Source organism: Drosophila montana, unplaced genomic scaffold (genome assembly GCF_035044405.1).
Source record: "Drosophila montana isolate Dmon_TW-CO22-7 unplaced genomic scaffold, ASM3504440v1 contig_3747_1, whole genome shotgun sequence".
NCBI classification, from domain to species: Eukaryota; Metazoa; Arthropoda; class Insecta; order Diptera; family Drosophilidae; genus Drosophila; species Drosophila montana.
In genome coordinates, this window is record NW_026998633.1 from 22,353 (window position 1) to 48,369 (window position 26,017).

Sequence of the window (26,017 nt, forward strand, 5' to 3'; positions counted from 1 at the left end):
AAGAAAAAAAAATGTTGAACACACACCAAAAGAAGAAGAAAACGAAACGCAGCAGCAGAGAACCCGAAAAAAAACAACAAAAATATGAATATAAAGAAAAACTCAACAAGAGCCCAAGAGCAAAAGTCGTCGCCGGCGACGGCCCAAAAGAAATTGAATACAAACTGCACCACCTGTCAAAAATCGAGCGACGAGCACCGCCAGACGGTGGTGCAGTTGGAATAGCAGAGTCTTTAAGTGTCGGTGAAGGAGGGGAGAGAGAGAGACATGGGGGTGAGGGAGAGAGGGGCAACTGAGACGAAACGAGGCGATTGCTAAAGAATTTCAACAACAACGCGCGGTATTTTGTGAACCAAATTAAAAAAGACACAGAGCCAGCCGCAAGAGAGGCAAGCGAGTAGAAGGGGGAGTAGCTGTAGCAGAGGCAGGGGCAGGGGCAGAGGCAGAGGCAAGGGCAAGAGTGGGGGGGGGGGGGGATATTGCAGCGAGGCATGAGAATTATAAATGAAAAACATTGACGCGCAGCAGAGGGCAAAGCGCGAGAGAGAGAGATGAATGAGGAGTTAGGGCAATGGGGAGAGAGGGGCGAGGGGAGTTGGAGCACAGCAGTAGAGAATGTGGAGGAGTAGGCACACGGGGCAGGCAGGCAGGCAGGCCAAAGCAGCAGTAGTTGCTGCTGCCAGTTGTACTCGCTCGTTACACTCGTCTTTGGTACTTGCTGTGCGCCTGCGCAACAGACGCTGTGCGAGCGAGACAGCAAATGCAAGAGCGGGAGAGAGTGAGAGCGTGAGCGAGAGGAAGAGCCAAACGAATCGAGTTCATCAACTGTGGCAGGCACAGCAGATGTTTTTCCAATGTTTGGGCGGCTGTTGCCTGGTCGCGTTTTTTTCTCTGCTTCTTCTTCTACTTCTACTCTCTCGACTCGCCCCTCTGCTTGCTTCTGTTGTTCTGCTGTTATTCATTCTGCTTCTTGTCTGCTGCTCGTTTTTGCTTTATGAACCATAACGTCTTCCAGCTTGGGTTTTTTTCTTTTTCTGTGTTTTTTTTTTTTTTTTTTTTGTTGGCTCCTTGCAGCGGCTGCTTGAGGCAAGGCTGACCGAACGGGCCAACGATACCCGTCGCCGTCATCATTTTCAGCCCGCGAGCCATTTGCGCATTCATTTGACCATTACGCGTGCGCTCCTGCTCCCAGACCCAGACCCAAAGCCAGTCCAAGTCCGAGTTCCAGTCGGAGCACCCGTGTCTTGTATACATATATGTTTTGATTTGCTGGAATTTATTGAAACATATAGCCAAAGCCGTTGCCAGACCTGTGATTAAATGCAGTTTTTGCCCCTTCCCCCCCTACTCCTCCCTTCCCTTCTGTCGGATTTAATGATACTCTCTGCAGCAACTTTAAACGATATGATTCTTGGAATGTGCTCGATCTGAATGAATGCAATATGTTTGCCCAGCGCAACATTCGAAAAGATAAACGTTTGCGAGTAATCGGAGCCGCGACTATAAGATACATATACATATACTACCTGCCGATTTGACTTGTTTTGAATTTATAGATATTATAAAGTCATTAAAATTCCTTTTAAGATAAGATTTTAAGATAACTTGAGCAGTTCGTTAAAATTTTAACAAATTCTTGTGGTAACTATAAGAAAAAGTGGTTATTCAATTGAAATGGTTTGACTTTTTGGTGGGTTTAAGAAACGATCCCTGCTCGGGCGCCAGCACACAATGCATATAATCTTCTCATGCCGTTAGGTATTGACTAAGTTTAACAATTTGGTTCATTTTCATTTTTAAGTTAAGCCAACGTGTCTTAAAAAGAGTTACATGTCTATATTATCTGGCTTAGTCAGCACAAACTCTATGCTATCGTCTCATGTCGTAAAGTATTACCTAACGTTAACAATTTAGTTAAACTCTAATCAAACCGACCTGTCTTATCGGCCTTATCAAACTGTTATCGGCCTTAGTCAGCACACAATGTACACAATCTTCTAAAGCCATTTAATAGTAACTTAATTTGAGCAATTTGGTTAATTTTCTTTCTTACTTTAAGTCAACGGCTAGTTAAAACAAATAGCATGTAAGATTTGTCCCACTATGGCTTAAGTCTCTTACTAGAAAGATGTCTACGGGTCACATTTACTTAAGAAGAGAAGAAATCGGTTGGGTTTGATCTATAAAAACGACACAGAACGTTTTGCAGGCAATGTCCCTGCTCGGACGCCAGTTCGAAGTCAGTTTTAAACGGTCTTTCAGCTGGTTTTCTGATTTATCTTGCATTTAATTATAAAACAATTAATCTTTTATAAACAGACAGATGTATTTAAATATTGTCCCTAATCGAGCAATCCTTATCAATCACATGCTTCTTTATTGCCCAACATTATTATTATTATTATTATTATTATTTTCTCACGAGATCAATAGACTCCTGCGCTTTCACAATTTTTAAAATTCAAATGCCCATTATTTTGGGCATATCACCGACAGCTCGGAAAGACTTAATAAAAAATTCGAAACGAAAACATTTTAATTGTTTACATTAATTTTGTTTGTGGAATTATTTGAACTGGTGGCAACTTCCACGTTGTAAATTCATTAATTGTTGTGGCGCAAGTCGCGCAATTCAAATGCATTTTCACAGCTTAAATTTTTCAATGATTGTCTGTGGTATTTTTATGATTGAAAAAAAAACAAAATAGGCGAAGAAAAAAGCACACCTTAATGAGCTTTTAATTTAGTAATTAGTTTGGGCGCTGCAGCATTTCGATTTGTTTTTAGAGATCAGAGCAAATAAAAGTATCTATGCGCCGGGGCCCAAGTATCTCATGGATACAAAGCCAACAAAATGCTGCGCGCCGTGTGATTTACGGCCATGTCACACAGCGCATAAAATCGATCGATTAAAACTGGAGAGATTCTCGCTGCGAGCGTGTAATTGTATCCGTGTGTGCGTGTGTGTGTAGCTTTTGGTGTGCGTATTTGTATAGCCTTGTGGTTTTTGCTGCTGTTGTGTTTGTGGCGTCGCTTTCATTGATGTTGAGGTTGTTTCTTGTGCCCCTCTGTTTATGTTGTTTTTTGTTTTTGTCTGCCGACTGTCTGGTGAAAATTGTGCGACATGCGAAAGAGATTTGGTGACAGCGGCGCCACCTAAAAGTGCGACGGAAGCTCTAGAACACAATGATTTACAGCATCAAATGAAGTGAGAAGTGAGAAAGATAGTTCTATTAAGGGTATTCCGTTGGGCAGGCAAATCATTTAGAATAACGTAAGAATATAAATTCTACTTGGTATCTCTTTAGGTTAAGTAATTGTTGAAAAAGGAGTCTACATTCACTTTTTAGTTTAAGTTCTTCTACTTTTCCATTCTATTAATCGATAATAGTAATATAATAGTTATCGATTGACGATTATAGATAAGTATTTATATTTTCATATACTCCATGCACGACTTGAGCTTGAATATCCATATTAGAACAATAATTGTCCACTTTAGATGTATACATAAATCAATAAGTTATCAACACTAGTCGATAAATTATCGGTCATATACAACCAATGCACTTAGATCGATATACAATAAGTACTTATAATATAATATAATATATATACTCGATTCTCGATTTGGGCTGGTATATCCATATTAGAACAATAATTGTCCACTTTAGAATCAAATACGAATCAATAAGTTATCAACACGAATCGATAAATTATCGATAATATACAACAAATGCACTTAGATCGATATGCAAGTATTCGATTTATTGCTATTGAAATATAGAGCATTCCTCTGAGAATTCCTCAACTGTGGCATAAACGATTTGGTTTGGGTTCATTGCAAATTCAATTTCTGCATTATGTGTGGTGCGACATATTTTGCGCCCCGACTTCCAGGAATTCGCTAAGCAAACAAACAAACAGTCAAGTTGCAAAGAGAGGGCGGGAGGCAGAGGCAGACAACATGTTGCCGAGCTGCGGATAGAACCAGCCCAACATGCCACAAGAACAATGTTTTGCGGTTAATGATCGTGCGACGACCATCGTTTCAAATGTAACAAAAAAAAGAGAACAGGTAAGAGTGCTCGAGTGGGGAGTGCACGACTGGGAGATACCAAAAGTCAAGTGTGTTTTAGAAGAGGAAGGTAAAAGTCTGCGGAATGTTGTCAAAGCGCAGGATATCGATATCGATATTTATCGACTTGCGAGGTATTCATAGTTAATAGAAAACTCGATCTATTCGGGCAGCTACGATCAAAATATCTAGTCTCTAGTCTATAATTTCCCAGATTGTCGCAGTTATACAATCCCACAGATGGACTTTATTTTATGGGTTCAGAGAGATGCAGAAAACTATTATACCCTCTTCCACACATTTTGAATGGGCTAAGGGTATTAAAAGAGTAACAGCAGCAACAGCATACACACAGGTAAACAGAGAGGGAGAGAGCGAGTAGGGAGTGAGGTACGAGATATGGAATGGGAGGAGGGGGTATGAACTTAGAGAACGGCACAAGACATTTTGATAAACATTTACAAACGCACTGAAGCAGAAAGCAGAAACTTCATAGCCACATCCAAACAACAATAACAACAACAAAAACCACCAAGTCGAAGGCAACAACGACAACAACAACAACATCAACGTTGACAGGCAGCCAGCTAAGAAAAGAGAGGAGAATACAACAAAAAAAACCCAACAAAAGAAGAAGAAGAAGAAGGCTGGTCGTAGAATATGCTACGCTTTTAACCATATGGTTTATTTATGCAACAACAACAGCAACAACAACTCGAGACAACAAAGTGGCAGACAATAAAAATGCAATTCTGAAAAACCTACAACCAACAACAACAACAGCAACAACAACAAGCACAGTGCAACAGCGACTATCGGCCACAAAACGTTGCTTGGAATTTAGCTGCTACATTTTCTACACTTGCTTGTAAAAACGGGGGCCCCCGTTGGCCGATGTTGTTTGCCTGCGGCCAGGGTTGCCAAATGGGCTGAACGAGGGCTGCTCAGTAGAGTAATAAAAGTGAACAACTCTAAGCCCAAATTGAATATTGATAGCAAAATATTAATTAATAGTAATATCAGATCAAAGTAAGCTTTATTGATCGGAAACTTCCCGTTAATACTAAATCTTTACTTTTATAAATGTTTAGATTTTTAGATTTTTTTTTAATAGACACACAACTTTGAAATGAATGCTAGGTTTGAACCAGCTCATTTACTATTATTGCTGCTTTCTTTGTAAATAATATCAAACTTAATAAACATTCAAGCTTAAAATTTTGCTTGGTTTGAACCGGCTACCTTCCACCTAACAGTCCGATTCCTAAAGCCTAAAGCACTCCTCTTGTTGTTATTATCAAACTAAAAAGACACACAAATCTAAAATTTCCTGCTGTATTTGAACCAGCAACCTCCCATTAACCAGTCCGACGCTTAGACACACAGACTCAGGATCTCACGTTTGCAAAGCACAGTAGAATTTGAGACCATATTTCTTAGAGATCATTCAGAAGTCCGACCCTAAAGAATGCATCAGTTAAGAAAAGCTTCGTCAGGAAACGTCTTTTATATATATTTAGATTTATTATATATTATAGTCAGATGCACTTGATGAATTTCTTACTTATACTGGGAATAAAGATCAGAAAAACACCAACTAATACCCTCTGAACTAAACGCTCTGCGGCTTACTTAAACAACTTATCGAGCCCGCCTCGTACCTGACCAGTCACCACTAAAAAGTTGTTGAAATTTACCGATTGTGGCAATTATTTAGTAGACGTTTGCACTCGTACTTGACCCTCGGCCAGAACCTACCCAAAAAAAAAAAAACAAGAAAGAAAAATGAGCCAAACGAAGCGCTAATGAAAAAATTGCACTCGACGGTAAGTTAAGAAGGTATTTCGAGAATTTATTGGTAACAAAAAAAAAAAAAAAACTGAGTACAAGCCAAGTGTGTGTAGCATATGCTGTCCGCACTGTTCCAGGAGAGGGACAGACCCGAAGACTGGTAGTACCTATGTGTGGTCGGTCGTCGTCTGCTGCTGCTGCTGCTGCTGCTTCTTCTTCTTCTTCCTTCTCAGCTTGTTATCTACCTTGTTTATCAGAGCGTCGACGACGACGGCGACGCGTCGTTTAATTGTTTGTGCTGGAGGCGTCGTCGCATTTTGTAGGAGTTTGCACTAGAGTGCAGCGAGTGATAAACAAAAAACACAGTTATTTTAGCAAGTTGTTGTTGGTTTTCTTCTTCTCTTTTTTTTCCAGTAAAATTAGCGCGAGTGACTGGCGAATTGCCAGAAACGACTTTGCCGGAATCTAGGGTAACCCACTCCTCCTCCCCCGCCCTCTCACTTGAAAGCTCGCAAATTGCAAATGTGTCTACGGCTGCGCTGCTATTTTATTGCCTTAGCATGTTGGCAATTTATAGCCAAAAAAAAATAAATATATATATGTACATATATATATATATATATATATATATATATATATATATATATATATATATATATATATATATATATATAAGCACTCAGAGAAAAATGTCGCTCTATATTTGGGCATAAGCGGGATATATCCGTGCCTTAATATTTCATCTTCAATATTATCAAATAAAATAAAAATTAATTATTTAGAGTGAATGTTTAAATTATGAATATTATTATATATATATTATCACTAGAATTTACGTTTTTTAAACCTTCTTGAAAAAAGTAAAAGTAAGCATTAAATAAATTCCGTAGATTCAGTTGTGAAATAATACAAAATACAATCTCTTAAGATTACGCACTTTATTTAAGTCTTGTACTTGGGAAATTCAGGAAAAGCAACACGAAATCTTCTAAAATTAAATGAAATAATTTCCTTGTCAACTAAATAAATTAGTTACTTTTAACATGCTTCCTTTTCGTCAAAGTTCCACCTTTTTTCTCTCAGTGTACATTTACAAAAAGGGACATACGTGGCGGAACGAATAGAACAGGGCCTTTTAGACTAGGCAGTAAAATATGCATTGCATATATACACGGGCAGTTGGCGTAGTTCCCAGCTCGACAGCTGGCGTGTGCCAAAAAAAAAAAAAAAACAAAAAAAAAATAATAAAAGAAGAAAGAACGTCAACTTAACCGCGAACGGGAACTTTCAAGACGTTGCCTGCAGGCAACTAAAATTTCTTGTTGCCAGGCGGCGGCGGCGGCAGTTGCAATTTTGCATGCCACAATCGGTGGCTCACACTGATTTGCCACATGCCACAACTCTGACAAACTGCGGATCCCTCGGCTAGTAAATCAAACCCGGCTGGCGGGCTTATCTTAATGAGTAGTTGACGTGTTCGCATGCCAAAATTCTAGCGAGCCGGCAAACAGAATTTGCCGCATTCATAACAGAAAATGGCCCAGATGGGCTAATTTATGGCCAAAACAGTGGGTGGGCCCCGAGTCAATAAAAATGTGTGGCCAGAGTCAATTTGCAAATTGCCTCATAAACTACAGCACAAAATAGATCTGCATTCTGACGCATAAGCCAAGCATTTGTGGGTTAACGGTAGGTATTTATAAATTTAACATGCATGTTAGGGGTTTGTCCTCTTAATTAAGGCCCATTTTTCATGCCTTAAAGTTAAAATTGTTGGATTTCAATCGAAGAATAGAATTGAGACTAACTTTTAGCCTAACTATTTGTCAAATTTTTCCTATTTTTTACTAACATGAAGTTTGACAGGCACATTGCCAAACGGAACCAAGTTCAACTTTAGCAAGAATTTATTAATAACTGTAAAGTTTGTTTGTAATAAATTAAAAATTAATTCCAACGCAAACATAAATATTTATTGTAGCTACTGCAAATGCAACTTGCAGCATGTTAGTGGCAACAACTTGATTTGATCGACAATTACGCAACTCGCTCGACTTGTCTCAACTTGGAGCAATTAAATTGAAGTATTCTACAAGCAGCATTGTTTGAATGATTGCACAGCGCGTAACTCACTTCCAGGGAAAAAGAACGTTATATTAATTTTACCACCCAGCTGAACAGCAGCAGCAGCAGCAGCAACAACAACATAAATCACGTAGCATTAACGTGACTGCAGCCAAGCAAAGCTCAATGAAGCTGGTCACACAGCAGCACAAGCAGAAGCAGCAGCAGAAGCAGCAGCAGAAGCAGAAGCAGCAGCAGAAGCGCAGCAGCAGCAGCATCGGCAGCATGTGAAACAAATAATGAGCAACACGCACAAAATGAATAGAAATGGAAATGGATCAAGAGCAGCGAAATGCAACAGATACGCGAGGGAGCACACAGCATGCAAGGGAGAGAGAAGAAGAATAACAAGAACAGCAACAGCAACAACAACAACAACAGCAACTGCAGCACAGGTCAAGCAGGTACAAATGCAACAAGCGCTCGTTCGCTCGGCTGATTAGAAAGAGTGCAATGTGCGTGTCCAATGCGCTCTCCCAAACACACGCACGCACACACACACACTATCGCTGAGCGCTCTTTGTGTCGCTGAGTGATTGAGCGAGTGTGTGCATGTGTGTGTGTGTGTGCTGGCGAGTTCTATTTGTTGAAAACATAAACAATATTTGATGGCTGCGCCGTTTGACTGCGGCGTCAGCGTCGGCGTCGGCGGCTGCTTCTTGTGTGTCTACACATGCATGACGAATGGAAAAAAAAAAGGAGAACAGGAGAGCAAAGGCAATGGGCGAGCATAATAGTTCACTTAATCAGGCTTGAGCGGATTTACCAGCAACGACGACGACGGCACATTTATCAAAAAGGCAGCATCAGTGAGCGAGTGAGAAAGAGAGAGAGAGAGGGTAAAACGAAATTGGCCTGGCCAGATAATAGACAAATTGTTGCCTTTCAAAAACACAAGTATGTTCGAGTGCGTATGCATGTATCTATGTATTTCTTGTAGCTATTTAGTTAGCCGTTTTGCCGCTGATAAGCAGCGGCGGCAGCGGCAGATTGTTGAGGCTAAGTGCATGCGGGCGGGCGGGCCATTTGGGCAGGTGAAAAATGAAAATTGAGATTATGCTAAAAGTAGCAGGCAGAGCGAGAGAGAGAGAAAGAGCGCGAGGGAGATCTCAGACTCCGACTTGGGCTCAAACACATGTCGCTGTTTTCGCTGGGCAAACGGAAGACGCTTGTTGTTGCTTTCTGCATGAGCAAACTCAAGTGGAAAATTTTTCCACCAGGATGTGTTTTCCTTTATTTGTGTGCGGCTGCATATGTTTTGTTTGCAACACGTTCATCCTGGCGTATGCCATTGTTGCCAGACTTTGGTATTTTTCGAAAAGTCTAGCATGACATTTCGTTTTGCATTTTTCATAGATTTTCTTCTTATTCTTTTTTTTTCTTGGCAGGGATTGCTCAAATTGCGCCTTGTACAAAGGGAAATTAGTCAGAAATTTCGGTTTTTGGACAGCTATTTGAAAAATTGGTCTTGAGAAGTTGGGCAACGCTGCACGCAGCAGCTGTCATTTTCATGTTAATCTTTAACTCACAGAAACACTTGGTTTGGGAGCTGCTTCTATGCAAAGATTTCGGTCTAGATATATATATAAGTGGGTTATTTAACGCTAAAAAGTAAGATATGGAGTTCTTGAAGTTCTTCCTTTAACAAAAAAATAGTTTAGCTATTATTGCACTTATCAAAAAGTTTTTATTTTAACGTATTAAAAGCTTATCTTATTGTGATTATGAGAAATTAAGTGAGTAATGTTATTCTTGAGTAAATTTATAAAGAAAAATGTAATATGCATTAAAAAAACTAAAGAAAAAACCCATTCTTATTTAAGGGTAGAATTTTCCTAGTTTAAAACGGGTCGAGTTCGATTACAATTTGTTCTTTCTAATAGTCTCAAACGATAATTAAGTTTAACGTCAGCTAAAGGAAACTCAAGTGACATTTTTCGAACTAGGGTGAGAGAGGAAACGAGTTTTTCCTTTTGTAGGGCATTAAAGTGGCCTATCTTCAATTAGGGGACCTTACTAATAGCTCTCAATGTATTCAATTTTAAATTCATCCAACAAAATCAGCTTTACAACACACAACTCCCAAAATCCTCAACGAAATGCAATCAAAGGACTGTACCCTGGTCGCCATTTTTAATTTTAAGCTTCTTGCAACGGCTCCTTGTTGTTTTTTTTTTTCGTCTTTTTTTGTTGTGTTTGTATGGTCACATAATTCGTAAAAGCGCCAAGAAACGCAACCAATGGCAATAAATGTCAGTTGGCAAAGTGCAGAAGTCGTCCTCTTCTTTGGCAGTCGTGTCAATAAATCGAAATATAAACTCAATTTACGAAATTGAAATTGAAGCAGGAGGGTTAAACGATGACAATGCACCTGCGCTTCAAGTCCTGCCCCGGTCGAACGATCAAGGGGGGGTTTCTGGTTTATGGCCCGCTTGGCTCATCCTCATCCTCATCATTTGCGTTGTTTTTGTTGGGGTTAGTTAATGTGTGTGTGTGTGTGTGCAAATCAGTGTGAGGGTTGAGGGAACGCTTTGGCAATGGAACACAACTAAATAAACACACACTTACACACGCACACACACACACACACGAAGAAGGTGTGTGACCTTTTTGCCGTCCGTTTTTAAACGTTGACGTGTGCGAAACATTAAGAAAATAACAACAACAAAAAATAACAATAACTAAAACCATGACTGCGAAATTCGCATAAAAGTCTGAGAAAAAGTAAAACGGTTTTATGTGCGGATTACAACAGAGACTCGCCCCAAATGCCAGAAAACTTTGTTGCACACCCTACTATATGATTGCTATGGGGTATGCTGACTTGAGGCAACTTTTCTTTACAAATTTTATAATTAAAACAAAATGGAATCATTCGAAGCAACTATTTTGAAAGAAAGAAGCCTTAAGACAATATCCCATATGAAGACGTACACTTGGGAACTTATGAGGTGGATTATTAGCACAAATAACTCTTTGGGTTGTTTTTTAGCCAAAAAGCTTAGTATTTTTTATCATAGTTTGTAAATTTTGAAGTTCATCCTGGTTTCAATGATGAGTTTGATCTCGATCGGATGGTAAACAAAAAAGTTTCATACACATACATTCACGATTTTTCCACAGTTGCGGGTGGAAGTTCTAAAAACCCCGTAATTTATCATTTAGGGTTCCTATAGGCGATATTCGGAGAGTTTTTTAAACAAATCATATGCAAACTGGTTTAAAAACCATAAACAACACTAAAAATTTATTTTTTCAAAATATTTTCAAGAGTTTAAGAATCTTTAATCAATTGCAAAGACACATTCACCGATTCTTTAAAGCTCCAACTTGGCACATTAAAAACACACAAATCGTAATTAAAAGCAATGGATTCTTCATTTAACACACTTTACAGGGTATTTAACAGTTAAGCTTGCCAATTAATTAACATATTTTTTGCACTCATTTTGTTGGGTTAAAGCGTTCGCCAAGTTGCGGCAAATCCGCGGCACGTGCGTTTTTATTCAACCAGCTTTGGGTCAAGTTGTGGTGTGGGCGTAATTAGTGGTTAGCACAATTTGTAGTCAATATGTGCGTGTGTGTGTGTGTGGCATGCAACCGATTGCTTCATCCTTTTCGTGTCTGCCACCAAGCGGCACCTTAATTTGCCGAAAAAAAATGAGTATACCTTAACCCTGCAGCGCTGATGATAATTTTGTTTATCAATTGTTGTGGCATGCCACAGCAGAAAAGTGTGGAGCGCATTGAACCCGAAAGTGTAACCAACTGCTGCTCCTGTTGCAAGCTGAAAGAGCGAGAGGGGGAGTGAGCGGGAGTGTGTGTGTGTGTGTGTGTGTGTGTGTGTGTGTGTGTGTGTGTGTAGCCAAGCGGCGCATGTGCAACGGCTTGTTGCAGGAAGCCAACAAATTGCGGCACAGACACAAAAGTCATCCTCAGGTGCGAGACAGACGGCGGCTCAAATGATTGAGCTGCGGTAATTTGGGTCCAACTGTGCCAGCCATGACACATTTTGACGTGTCGCCCTCCCTGCACATCCCAACCCCTCCCCCTCCACTCCACACCAATCCACACCCCTCCAGTCCCTTGTAATTGAAAAGGTTGACAGCAAAATGGCGGCCAAGCTGTGCGCTTTAATTGATTCAACTGTACCTAACGGCACATTCTCTCAAGCACTCTGCGACTAACCCCACCTCCTCCCGCTTCTCTACTCGTCTTAAGAGCCACGCTTACAGCTCTTAACTATTTTCCGCACCTCTTAACTATTTTCAGCTCGATTTAAATGTCGCAGTTTTGTGCTTTGTCATTGTCATTGTCGTGTTTTCTATGATTTGAGTGCTGTTGTCGTATACCCTGTAATTATCACAAAAAGGTATGAAATTGGTATAAACAAGCTGTGCAAATGCTGGTAAGAGGCAGTCGAAGAGACCTTCAATATGTCTCTATGTGTGCCTCTTTGAACTAACTCTTTGATCTAATTGATCCTGGAACTAATGGAAGTGGGAAGCACGAATTTCGGTTGCAGGCTCTTTAATAGTATGAAATAAGGGGAGTTCTGAGAGAAAGTTCCTAGACCAATTATTTAGTTATATAATAATTGTATATTATAGTACAATTTAATTGGGGAACACGAACTTCGGATAGAGGATCTTAAATATGTTAAAATCCAAAACCAATTATTTATTTACATTATAATTGAGAACCATGAACTTTGGATAAAGGATCTTAAATATGTTGAAAATAGGAGCGTTTCGAGAAAAAGTTCCACAACCAATTATTTATTATATTAAAATCGTTTTATACTAGAAAACCCCATTGTAAAAGCTCAAGAGAATTAGGGTATTATACATATAAAAAATGTTTCTTCCAGATTTTATAAAAATAAATTGCATTTAGAAACTCTGAATTTTATTTTGATGGAAGCAAGCCAGAAAACTTTCAAATTTCTGTCAAGTAATGTTTTTTGTTTTTTTTTTTGCTAAAATTTAAGAGCTTTCCTTTGAAAAGTTCCCATCTTTTATACAAAAATAAATTTTAATTAAACTCTACTCTTCATATGGAACGCTTATTATAATCAAGTACATTTAAGTTCTTCCAAAAATTCCTTCGCTTTAACTTATTCATAAATAACAGGGCATCTGCGAGTCGCGCACACTCCCATGTAATACGCTCTTGTTATCTTTGAAAACTTGATTTGATCCCCACAACTGCCTCCCCCATCCCACTCCTCCCCGCCCCCCCTTCACACACACCTCACACCTTACCTTGCCACTAGCTGCCCGCCTTTAATTCTTATCCATCTTGGGAAGTTGTTAAAGTTAAAGAAGAAAATAAAAAAAAAAGAGTTGAGAAAACTTTTGCGCTGTCTGTTTTTGACTGTTTCTTCCGACTTGGACTTGGTTACGTTTCCATTGAGAGAGAGACACACACACACACACACGCATTTTCTTCCTCTTCTGGTTGTTGTTTTTCTGTTTTTGTTTTGGCAGCACACAACAACAACAACAACAACAACTTTAGCTTTCGGTTGAGAAGTTTTGTGGTCTAGAAAACTTGTAACCACAAAAGTTTAAATTTCAAAGGCACTTTTTGATTCTTCTCCGACTCGAGTTTCTTTTGCTGCTGCTCGACTACCGCTGCTTCTTCTTCTTCTTCGTGTTTGTCATGTTTGTGAAACTGACGAATGTGACGCTTGGAGATATTATTTCGTTTTTTTTTTTTGGTCTCGAGCATTTGTTATAATTATGGGAATTCTTATTGTGGTTTTTCACTCTTCGTGTGGTTTTTGGGTAGACGCAATTTACGTTTTTTTTTTTTTTTGGTTTTGCGGCTTATAAAGGGGGGCTGGGGGGAAACTGGTTTAGGACAAGTTAACCACAGGGAAGTAGGCCCTAAAATGTCTGAGAATTGTATTATATATCTTATAAACACTTCAGACAGTTCCCCAAGCGTTTATATCAATCAAAATAAGTGCAATTTGTGCATGCTGGAAACAAAAGATGAATTCAAGAGGAAGAAAATGTTTTTGGTTTTAAACTTTAAAACATTGTTTACACAAGCGGCTAAATGCAAGAGTTTTGTGGGGCAAGATCGGTCTTTAGATATTGTTTATAAACAAGCTGCAAGGCACGAGGGTGGCACCAAAAGTATTTAAATAACAAAATTACGTTATCGATAGTCGGTAAATTATGGACAATTATCGATAGGCAACAATCGATAGGTGAATGGAGTTGGTTTATATCTGCAAATGGTTAGTTTTTAGCTGTAAATGGCTTAAAGCATGATAAATTGATGGAAAATTGAAAGTCCTTTATAGTTTGGCTGCAAAGCACGAGTGGCACCAAAAGTATTTATATAACAAAAGAAGGTTATCGATAGTTGGTAAATTATGGACAATTATCGATCGGCAACAATCGATAGGTGAAAAGAGTTTGTTTTTTTTAGCTGTAAATGGCTTGAAACATGATAAATTGATGGCAAATTTAAAGTCCTCTTTAGTTTAGTAGACTTTGATTCTTGTTATTTAGATTATCTATCAAAAATGTGACCATGGAGGACTAAGTAGCTAACCATGAAGCTACCTATTTACCTTAAATTGTGTAATATTTGTATGCAAAGCACTTTCTCAAGTCAATATTCTATTCATCAGTAGAGATTAGAAGCTGTGCAGAATCAATTCTTGTTTCCCTTGATTCTTGATCCCAATCATACTCCAGTTGACTTCTGATGGTTAATCTTCCTTCCTTAATTAATCGTAGAACCATGCTGGGTTTTATTTTTTATCCATTACGGGTGTAATCGACTTTTCCCATTAAACTTCTCCATCCCTTCTAGACTAACACGTAATTATGCACCCTTTATCGCTTCAATTTTGTTCAACTAAAGGGTAAAGCAAATAATTTCACAACAATTTGTCAACTCTAAACTAGGTAAATTAAATTAAATTCATTATATTATTCACACATTTACCTGGGCTTATTCTCAAATCAGTTGCTTTGTTAAAAGCCTGCTGTTTTATGTGTAATCGATGTGAAGAATGCATCACTTTTGGGCTAAATTCGAATAACACAAACAAATGTGCATTCAAGTTAGCTGTAAACTATAAAAGGTATGGCTTATTCATTGGAAAGATCGGTGCCTTACCGAACGCCTCCAGTGCCCAGTCACTCACTGATTGACTGATTGACTGACTGACGGACTGACTGACTGACTGTCGACGATGACTGTGGGTGGTGGCGTTCGACTCACTCATAACACACGAAAACTGCGCCAATATTTACACTACTCTGATGGACATATACAACATGTTTGCCTATTTAGTTGAAATTCTCGGTTTTCTTTTATTTCTAATTCAGTTTCTATAGTTCATTTTTTAGCTATTTATAACTGGCATACGAATTTGTAATTTGTTTAATGATTCACTTAGAGCGCACTGACGCATTTTATGAACTGTGGGAATTCGGGGCCCAGTTAACCCAAGGCAAGTATTTCATTTTTTTACTTTTACCACACACAGCCCCTATCTAAGGCATTTCGGAGTGCCTATCTATGGCAATTGTATCTGCGGTATTTGTATTGAATTGTTGACCCAGCTCGTTAGGCAGCAACGCCCAGTCAGACATGGCCCGATAAGATTATGGACAAGGGGCCATTGCCACGAAGAATTGGTTTTACACATTCGGGATAAAACATCTGCTATGATTAACTTGCAAGCGCTTGCCTTAAACTGCGGGCGCTATTAATTAGTTGTGATATACGTTTGTGACTAATTAGTTAATACAACTCAAAACTCTTCAATCTTAAGTGCCATTTGAGCACGTGATCGTTTTAGCTGCATTTTTGGGCTATCCCAATCAAATGCTAATTACTTTTAGTTTGGCAGTAATCAAAAAGCTGTATCTTAAACATTCTCAGAAACAAATTTAAAAATGTAAACACGCGTGACGTCAGAGACCATAAGATCAACATATAAAATACAATAAAAGTGTAGAAAAAATAAACTTATTAGGCGTGCCGACGAAATACCCTTGCAAAAAGACTTACAGTAAATGTGCGCTGCAAATATGTGAGCTCTGTCTGAAAACTCAATTTTTGCCCGATAGTTTATATGGTAACTATATAACTAAGTCAGCCGATCGCGCTGGTTCTAACCTATATCGCACCTGCAGCAATGAGAATCATCTGTACCAAGTTTTATAAAGATATCTTCACAGGAAGCTTAGTTCACATAGGTAAAGCCCGACAAATAGATCTATATCCAACTGAACTTTGATGCTCATTAATAATAATAACTTTATGGAGTATTGCTTGTGCCACATATTTCATAAATAAACTATAATACCCCCTATATAAAAGCAAGCCCACCATCTAAGTACATACACAGGATATAGTTCTGGACGTATTTGTTCTTATGGAGGCGTATGTTTATTGTATGGCCTCATTCATGGTTCCATTCATGAGTGTTTTATGAGTTATTGGCAGGCGGCGATTACTGCATTGAACGCAAGCGAATCAAAACAAATGTCTACATTATTTTCAATTAACGCGGCAATTTATAAAAATTTATTGCATTATGAAAATGGTCTAGACAAAAGTGAAATTCTTGCGAATTATGCGCACGGCAACAAAATTAAAAATACATGTTTTGAGGATGTTTTAATATTCAGTTGATGGATAAGCAAGATTCGTATTGACCGAATGGGGGAGAGGCGGGTATCGATATTGACAGTCAGTTAAGAGGATATATATATGTATATACATATATGTCCTCGTATATATGTATGACTTTTTCCACCCACCCTTTTCATTTCAATCCGACTCCAAGTTAACTCTTTTATTAAATGCTCAAATTAATTTGAGAAATATTTCACTTGTTTTGTGGAGTCCACTTGCCTGCGTGGAAATGTGGCTGTAATTTTGCATTTAGAAAAATTCACTCACCCAAAAATCCACAAAAAACTTTTATCCTGACCAGCTTATTCCTAACAGTAGTTGCCTTTTATTTTCATATTCCATTCCCATACGTGAAAATTAGGTGGAATCACTCTGACGATATGTATTTTATGAATGCGTTTAATGATGAACTAGTTATCTGTGAATATTGTGGTCGTGTACTAGAAACTTTTCGCGTTTATTTTGAATATGAAAACAGAAAACTGATGACTCAGTTGTTGATGTTGTTTTTGTTGTTGTCGCATTACCTACTTTCAATATTTTGTGTTGACGCGAGCTGAATGTGTTTTAGCCTACGAAAGTGGCCAAAAGAGCAGCAGCCGCAGCAGCCAATTGACAACTGTAAAACATGGCCAAGTATGTACGAATATAAGCAAAAATACATACACGAATACAAATACGAATAGGAATATGAATATGAATTCCAATACGAATACGAATACGGCATATGCAAATGACGTAAGCGCACGGTAGCCAAACGCCGCATAAATAGCCAAAACACAGGAGGAGGCCAAATCGACACAAAAACAAACACTTGAACCTTGCGTATTGAACGAATAATTTACAATCGGCTAACAAGGGAAACATGATTTATTAGCGGCAAACATTTGCGAAATTACAAAGCTGCGGGCAAAGGCGCACCCACACACACACAAGCAAGAGAGAGCGAGAGAGAGAGAGAAAGAGAGATACAGTGGCCACTCGGCTACTGCAACTTTCAGAACTGTTACGTGTTAAAATATAGATAACATCATTTTAATTTTCTATTTTACTGATTTGGCGTACTGAAATCTCCCTTTAAAACCGTTGCGACGGCTAACTGTAAATTTTAACGTAAGCGCGCAACGTAAGCGTCTCTCATCAATTAAATTGAATTGCGGCAAAGCTTTCAATTGATCAACGATCAATGCAAAACGTAAGCTCGACGTAAACGGGCAAGGTCGCCGCCTCGTTTCATTCACAAAAACCAATTAGGTTCCGGTTTGAAACACCAGAGAGCGCAGTGAGAGCAAAAAGTAAAGAAAGAAAGAGAGGGAGAGAGAGAGAGAGAGTGCGCGCGAAGAGCGGGTTCAATGCAAATTGTTTATTAATAGTTTTGCTCATTTTGTGCGTTCTATCGATTCTATTGCTGCACGTGCTTACGCCCGCCAGCAACAACAACAACAACAGCAACAACAACAAAGTTGCCGACACGTCGCTATCGCTTCTTCGCTTGTCGAGTTTTATTTTTTTTTTTTTTTTTTTTTTGTGCTGTTATTTTTGTTCTTGCTTTGCTTCATTTTGTGGAGCTTGTGAAGGGAAATAATTACATTATTTGTTGTTGTTTTTGCTGTGCGCTGCATTTTCGAGTGGATATTCAAAACTGTTTGCAAGCTTCTTCTTTTTTTGGATTTAATTTTGGTTTTTTATTATTATTAGCTGTGCGCGCCTTGCTCAATACCTAAAAATCTAAACAGTAAATAAAGTAAAATTGGACAGGAAATGCGCGCGTCGGTAATATAATTAAGCCGACTTGTAGGTCAAAACGTGGGTGGAAGGGGGGGGGATGTATTTGGTGTTGCAATAACGGTAAAAGCATACACAGACATATAATCAAAGCTCACGTCTCTGATAGCGGATAAGTTAATAACTGAGAAAGTGTGTGTGCGAGAGAGAGAGGGGTTGAGAGATCGGTGACAAATTACAAATGGCGGACAATTAGTTGCAGCTTTAAATGGCAACTTCCGCGCAATCAGCGAGACAACCAGCAAAACATTAGACAAATTTGCACATTTAATCAAAGACAATTGAATAATTGCGAGCATAAAATAGAATAACTGGAGTACAGACGACAAAGAGCAATAAAACAGCAAGTGGGTCCGACTTGGAAATACCCTAAACCCAACCTCAAATAAGTGGGACACAATTCATATCAGAGGTATACTCAAAACACGTGGCTGACGATCGATTTTTATCAATTTCCCAGATCATATTTATGCATCATACATACATTTGAAAATACGCCTTTATCTCCAGTTTTAGTTTTGTATACCCTGTATACAAAAACTACAAGGAAGAAACCAACACCTTCACACATACACTCACTCACACATATACAAATGTACTTAGGACAGTTGTTCTTTGCCTGCAGGGGCGGCAGGTGTGCGAGAGCGAGACAACAGTCCAGTGCCTAAGACAATTGTCAAGTGCTGTCGCCGTTGTTGTTGTTGTTGTTGTTGTTGTTGTTGTTGTTGCTGCTGCTGCACTTCCTACTAGGAAATTCTATAGAAAAATGTGCAGACGGCAACAACGCTTTTCTATGCAGTCGGCAAGTGTCATTTGAGACGCACACACACAAACACACACACGCAGCGCAAGATCTGTGCAGCTGTCACGGTTCATGTGCGTGTGTGTGTGTATGAATGTATTTTATGCTCTTTTTATTGTATGCAGCAAAATGCATAAAATCAGAGAGCAAACAGCAGCAGCGGCAGCAGCTGTCGCAACAGTAAAACTTAAACTCCACTTCCAGTCGAAGAGGGTCGGGGAACCCATGAACTTTTGTGCTCAATAGTCCACTTGCCAAAATGCCTGGACAACAGCAAGAAATTGCATAATGATGCCAAAAACGCCATTTGGCAGACGGCGGCAATTGAATTTCGCTTGATTATTGCACAGCAGTGGCGCCCTCTGGCGACGCACTGATTCAAATTGTGCCAAATTGCAGTACCAATCCCATTGGAATGATCATCATTATTTATTAATCATATTCCTATTCATATTTTTCTGCTGGAATCTGCGGGTGGTCAATTTTGCGCATTTTCAGTTACTCACGTGGCTGCAAGTGTGCGTGTGTGTGTGTGTCTAATTTTTCCATTTCTCTCGCCCACCTACGGCGGCATTCAACGAAATTTGTTCAATTTTGGTAATGCGAGAACTTTTTCTTACTACCTGCAGAGCAATATATATATATATATATGTGTGTGTCATGTAGGCGTGGGAAACTCAACTGGCCAAAAAAGAATGAAAATTGCAATTGTCGTCGTCGGCGCAAGGACGTGTGAAAATGTGCGAAAGACAGGAAACGTGAGCGTGCAGACGCCCCGTAGCTTGTTGCCAGTTCCTGGAATATCAACTAACTGACTTCCAGCTATAAAACATAATTGAGCAATAGCAAATAAGTAATAACTGTAATACGCACCTTTTGGGAGAGCCTCTCTCACACAGTGAGCGCGTATTCCAACACAGCAGCTTCCCGTTGCGTTGACGAATTGATCGAAAAAAACAACAACAAAAAACTTTCGACTGACAACACACGAAATTGTCAAAATTCCATAAGCACGTACAAAAAACACACACACACGCTCGCAAAAACTCGCGAATATTTTGGAGGGGGGGCAACGTAAAAGAGTGAAACACTTGAGAGCTTTTGGTTTTTGCTCTTAAGTCGTGCGAGTGTTTTTAACTCGTATTTCCCTTTTTCATTTATTTTTGATGAGCTGAAGTCGTCGACGATTTTTCACACTTTTGTTACGCTTTTGCCGTTTTTCTTTTATGCAGCATAATTATTTATTTGCTTTTGGAGTAGCCATACAATTTATTTATTATAAATGCTCTTGGCTCCCACACAAACACACACGCACGCACACACTGAAACACGTACGCAACGCAACGCACCGCGCGCTCTTTCCCTTTCGCTCGCTCGCTCGCGCTGCAAAACACATAGACAGAATATTCATTCACGATACGTTTACGATACGTATAAATGATCTGCGCGCTCGCTCACACCCATGGGGGCGAGAGCAGTTGATATTGTTGCTGTTGTTGTTGTTGGATTTTGTCTGTTTGTCTGGCGGCCGTTGATGGCTGCGGCTGCGGCTGCTGTTGTTAAAGAAAATCCAAGAAGAAAAATATTACTAGTATATGAAATGAATGCGACCGCAAAGCAAAGACGCACAAAAAGTAATTAACACGAAAAAAATGAGTGCTGTTGTTGTTGTTATTTGTTGTTGTTGTTGCGATTGTTGATGCGCTCCTCGCAGACAAAATTCTTATTCTATACTTTTCGCTATTTAGCTTTAGATTTGATTTTATTACTTTTTTTGGCTTTATTCAATTTTTCATCGTTTTATGGTGTCTTAGACGTTGTCTACCTGTGCCAGCGCTGCCGACGCCGCTGCTGCTGCTGCTGTTTTACGTTGAACAAGCACAAAAACAACACACATACACGAAACGTAAAGTGGGCAAAAGCAAGAGCTAAATACGATACGCTGCGGAACGAACGGAACCCGTATATATGCACGCGTTTGCTGCTCGCATTTGGAAAGGCACTCAAATACACGTTAGTTACACATAACGTGCCGCTGTTATAAATTTTCGATATTATTTTGTTTGTTTGATTTTAGTTCGCTTTTTACGTTTATTTCGATTGCGTGTTGCATTTGATTTCGATTTTTAATTGCTGCTGTTGCTGATTTTTTCACTGTGCCACAAAACCCACTCGCGTTACGCGTTACGTTACGAACGAAAGACAAGCGTTTTATTTGCCTGACAGCGACAGTCTGAGTGCAGTGTGGCTGTAAGCGGCTAACATAATAATGCAACACACCCAGCAAAATACCAAAACAATTGCGAGCCGAGTGGTGCGTTAACAGTCTCGTTTTTGCGTTAACAGCGAAGATACAGTGCGTTAAGGTTATAACTCATCAAATTTAGCCTTTTTCGCTGCGGGATGATCATAATCTGGCAGTTGATGGAATAATTCTAGCCTATATATTTATAGCTAAATATGTTAAATATTTACAAGTGTCTATGTGCTATATATATAAAAACACAGATGAAATTTGCATGGCAACTTTGCTTAAATTCAAATTTGCCACAACAATATTTTCCTATGTATTAGGTAATAAATAAAATATAAATATAATAAAAAAATAAATAAAGCAATGTAAAAATCCAAGTTAGTTACTTAGCTAGATCTAGCTTTTTTCGTACTTAAAGTTGGCAGCACTGACCACATATAACACGATAACATACTGATGTTACTGCAACAGGCACTTTAACATAGCTGCTTGCGCTTATGGGCATCACTTTAGCGTAGGCGCTTTGCAGCACTGCTCGAACATGTGTTGCTAACACGCGCTTTTGTTTTATAAATATAAACAAAGTTTTGCTTTAACAAATAAATGGGTGTTCGTGGCCTGACCAGCTACATAGCGCAACGTGCCGAGCTCTACCTGAAGCCGCACGAGTTACACAACACTGCACTGGTCATCGATGGCGACAACTTGGCCTGCAATTTGTACAAGGATGTGACCGGCTGCTATTCGGCCTTTGGCGGCGACTACGACGACTTCTATCGCGCCGTCGTCGAGTTCTTCCAGGTGCTCGCCGAGTGCCAGATCCGCGCCTATGTCCTCATGGACGGCGGCTACGAGGAGCGCAAGCTGCGCACCGTCGGCAAGCGGCTGCGCGGCAAGATTGCGGTCATCAAGAGGATAAATCCGTGCGATTCGATCACGCTCTTTCCGCTGCACCTGAAGGAGGTGTTCGTCGATGCCGTCCGGGACTGCGGCGTGCCCGTCATGCGCTGCGTCTTCGAGGCGGACGACGAACTGGCCGCCCTTGCCCGCAAGCTCAACTGCCCCGTGCTCTCCTACGACTCGGACTTCTATATACACAACGTCAAGTACATACCCCTCATCACGCTCACCGTCAAGGTGCTCACCAAGCAGCGCAGCAAGGCGAAGGCAGAGACGCCGCGCCAGCTGCGCCGGCACGAGGCGAAGCATGTCGAGAAACGCACCAAGGCCAACAAAATTGTCTCCGGCATCACGAGCCAGGTCACTGGGAAGACCTCTGCCAAGACTAGCTACAAATATCTCGACTGTTGCATCTATCGTGTGGAGCATTTGTGTGGGCGTGGCGCCCTCAGCCCCGAGAAGCTGCCGCTGTTTGCGGCTCTCCTTGGCAACGACTATATAGCGCGGTGTGTAAAACCCTCCGATTCGATATACCCTGTAAAATAACATAACATAGGGTATAAAATATCGGACATCTGCGAACCAGTGCTGCCAAGTGTGGATAAGTTGCCAAGAAATAGCTTAAAAAATGTTTAATTTCAACTGTTTTCCGCCAACAACTTCTGAAAATTAATTCAGCTAAATTGGCAGCACTGTTTCGAAACAAATTACAGGGTATTTCGTTGTCTTACCAGTCTTAGCATTTCAATCAGCCTTTAATCCCTGTTGTTGTCCTTTTTAGTTCCGCGTTTCGCAACTTTTTTGCCGCTGGGATGGGCAAAGCAGGACGCAGTCGCAAATTGAGGAAGCAGCAGCGAAGGATTCGCGTCATTTTGCAGTGGCTGCGCGAACAGACGGCCGAGTCGGCGCTGGCCAAGGTGCTCTCCCGGCTGAAAAAGGTAAATATATAAGCACAATATCAGAATGACACGAGCTAAAAGCTAGTTGGAACTAGAAATTGTTAGCTTAGCAGCTTTTGCTTGTTTTCCAACACTGCAACTTGAAATGGGAAAAGAAGAAGCACTCTTAAGGTTCAAGCTTTATCAGAAAGCAGCAAAAGTCGACTTAGAGTTGGTTTAACATGAAAACTGTGAAAGATCATGAAAGCACAAAGTTAATTCACATTCTAAAATCGCACTTGAATCTATAATTCTCGAGCTTGGAAAACAAATGACGTTTATCTCGTTTTTTGTCTCTAGTGCAAAAGCTTTGAAAGCTCATGAAAGCTTAAACTTAAAGGTTGATTAATTTAACAAATGATATACTGTCTTACTGCCTATACTGCCTTTGATTTTCCAATACTGCTTGAAAAGCACATGAAAGCACATTAAGCACAAAAGTTCTTATAAAAATCAAAAGCTTGATAAGCACACGAAAGCTTACAGTTTAGTCATAAAAGGAAATCGCATTGGCTTTAGATTAAAATAGATTAATTTAAAGGCACAAGAGAGCTTTATAATATTGATCAAGCACATTAAAGCTCACTTTCAAGTTAAAGCTTGTTTGCCAGCGGAATCAAATTGGATTAATCTTAAGCTTTAGTGTCATTTAAAAAGATAAAGTTTAAAAAAAGTTTTTAAGTTTCTCAATTAATTCAACTTCTACTTACAATTTTGCAGTTCCAGCGCGATTCTTTGGTGTCTCAGGTGCAGGCAGCCATTTCTGGTTATTCGAATGAGCTTTGCCACGCCTACGAGTTCTTTGAGAAGCACTACGAGAATGCATTTTCCTACGTGGAGGCAGCTAGCGAGGCAGAGGAGGAGGAGGAACTAAGTGAAGCTGAGCAGGTGGATAATCTCTCAGAGGAGAGCTCTTCCGAGGAGGAAGAGGCAGAGGAGAAGGAGGAACTAAGTGAAGAGGGAACCTCGTCTGATGCGGAAGAGGCAGAGGAGGACGAGGAGCCAGCAGCTGAGCAGCTGGATGACAAAGATGTGGATGTGGATGAAGATGTCGAAGAGGAGGAGGAGGAGGAGGAGGAGGAGCAGGATGATGCAGAGGATACACCCGATGTGGAGGACAAGACGCTGCTGTTTCCGCAATGGTTTCTCGACAAGCTCTACCCGGCGCATCTCTCCCGCTACTTTGTGGACCTGCTGCATCTGCGCAAGTACATCAACAATCCGCAAATCGAGCACTTTCCGTATCACGATGCCAACGCCCTGGCCCTGCCCATACTCAACTACAGCTTCGCCCTGTTGCATCATGTGGCAGGCGCCGCAACGCAGCCCAAGCTGGACGCAGAGGGTCAGCCTCTGCCCATCGAGTACACGTATTTGACGCGTGCCCTGCGCGTCACGAATGTGCGCTATTATCGCCAGCCCATCGAGAAGTTGCCCGCCTACGAGTTTGTGCCCGCGGCGCCGGATGCACGGCATCTGCGTGCCGTATTCGAGGCGCAGGTGCCGCACGCGAATGTGCCGCAGCTTTTTGAGCAGCTGGAGCTGCTGCCGCCGGATCTGCAGCTGTACGGGCTGGCCATTGTCTACTGGCTGCACAGGTCGGAGCACTGCGATATGCTGCATCTGCACGCGCTGCTGCTGTGCCTCGTCGTGCTGCGCACCGTGGACGTCACGATACCCGCCGAGCGGGATCGCCGCGAGTTCCAGCGTCGCTTTGGCAAGATCTTGCGGCAGGAGCGTGCCGTGCGCGACAAGGAGGCGGCGGCCGGCGTTAGACGTGGCATTAAGCCAGCGCTGCTGGAGCTGACGGTGCCGGAGCGCATGTCGCAGGTGCCCAAGTCGGACTGCTATCTGGTGCAGGAGCGTCTCTTGCCGCACTTTCACATGCAGGAAATCTTCAAGAAGAAGTACGATCTGTACTCGACGAGCGTGCTGCACGCCTTTGCCGAGTTCCAGTCGGTTGTCTACCAGCTGAATGGCCTCAATGCGCTGCTGGATCGGCCCCTGAGCAGTCCGCGCATGAATCAGCTCTACTGCGGCGCCTTCATCTACAATCTGTATGATTTGCTGCGCAATCGGTTGGATGTGCGCTACCATGTGGAGCATTTCCTGCTGGCCGATTCGCGTCTCATGTTCGACTTCTATTGCTATCTGTACGATTGGTGTGCGGCTTTTGTGCCGCCCTGGAAGCAGCAGTCGGCGCCGGAGCAGGCGGCCGCCAAGGTCGTGGAGAAGAAGCGTCTGAAGAAGCAGCGACAGGCGGCACGTAAAGCGGCTGCGGTTGCCGCCGACGGCGCCGATCCGAATGCGGAAATGCTGCAGAAAACTGAGAACGAAGAGGATACATTTTTTGATTTAAACAACAAATTCTGTGGCTTAAAAGTGTAAATATTTAGTAAAAAGTTTGGTTAACATTTTCAAATTAACGCGCCACAGTTAAATGCAAGCGGCAATTGCCAACACTGGCTATTTGCATGCAAATTGCTTTGTTTACATTTTAAAAGGGCAGCACCAGAGCGCTTAACAGCGCTGTTAAAAAAACCGATTACAGCAATCGAGCAGCAAAATGAGGGCGCAGATTTATCGATTGCTATTTACATCACTGTTAACTGCATGACATTTAATTTTTTTTATACTAATTTGAGCGAAAAATACAAAAAACTTTAAATGAC

At 40.7% G+C, this 26,017-nt stretch overlaps 2 protein-coding genes across 2 annotated transcripts in view; one reads left to right on the plus strand and one right to left on the minus strand.

Annotated features, from left to right (window-relative positions):
- S (Star) overlaps positions 1-21,495 on the minus strand; it is a 37,103-nt gene extending 15,608 nt beyond the window's left edge. Inside the window, exon 1 of the mRNA XM_064695364.1 lies at positions 20,127-21,495. The gene's annotated coding sequence lies outside the window, so the exon portion shown is untranslated. The remainder of the gene's footprint in view (positions 1-20,126) is intronic.
- A 538-nt stretch (positions 21,496-22,033) lies between these two features.
- Positions 22,034-25,767, plus strand: ast (protein asteroid). The gene is made up of 4 exons (XM_064695362.1): positions 22,034-22,913; positions 23,189-23,345; positions 24,066-24,197; positions 24,267-25,767. The coding sequence occupies exons 1-4, from the start codon at positions 22,111-22,113 to the stop codon at positions 25,731-25,733; spliced, it is 2,559 nt and encodes an 852-aa protein (XP_064551432.1). The 5' UTR covers positions 22,034-22,110; the 3' UTR covers positions 25,734-25,767.
- The last annotated feature ends 250 nt before the right edge of the window (positions 25,768-26,017 follow it).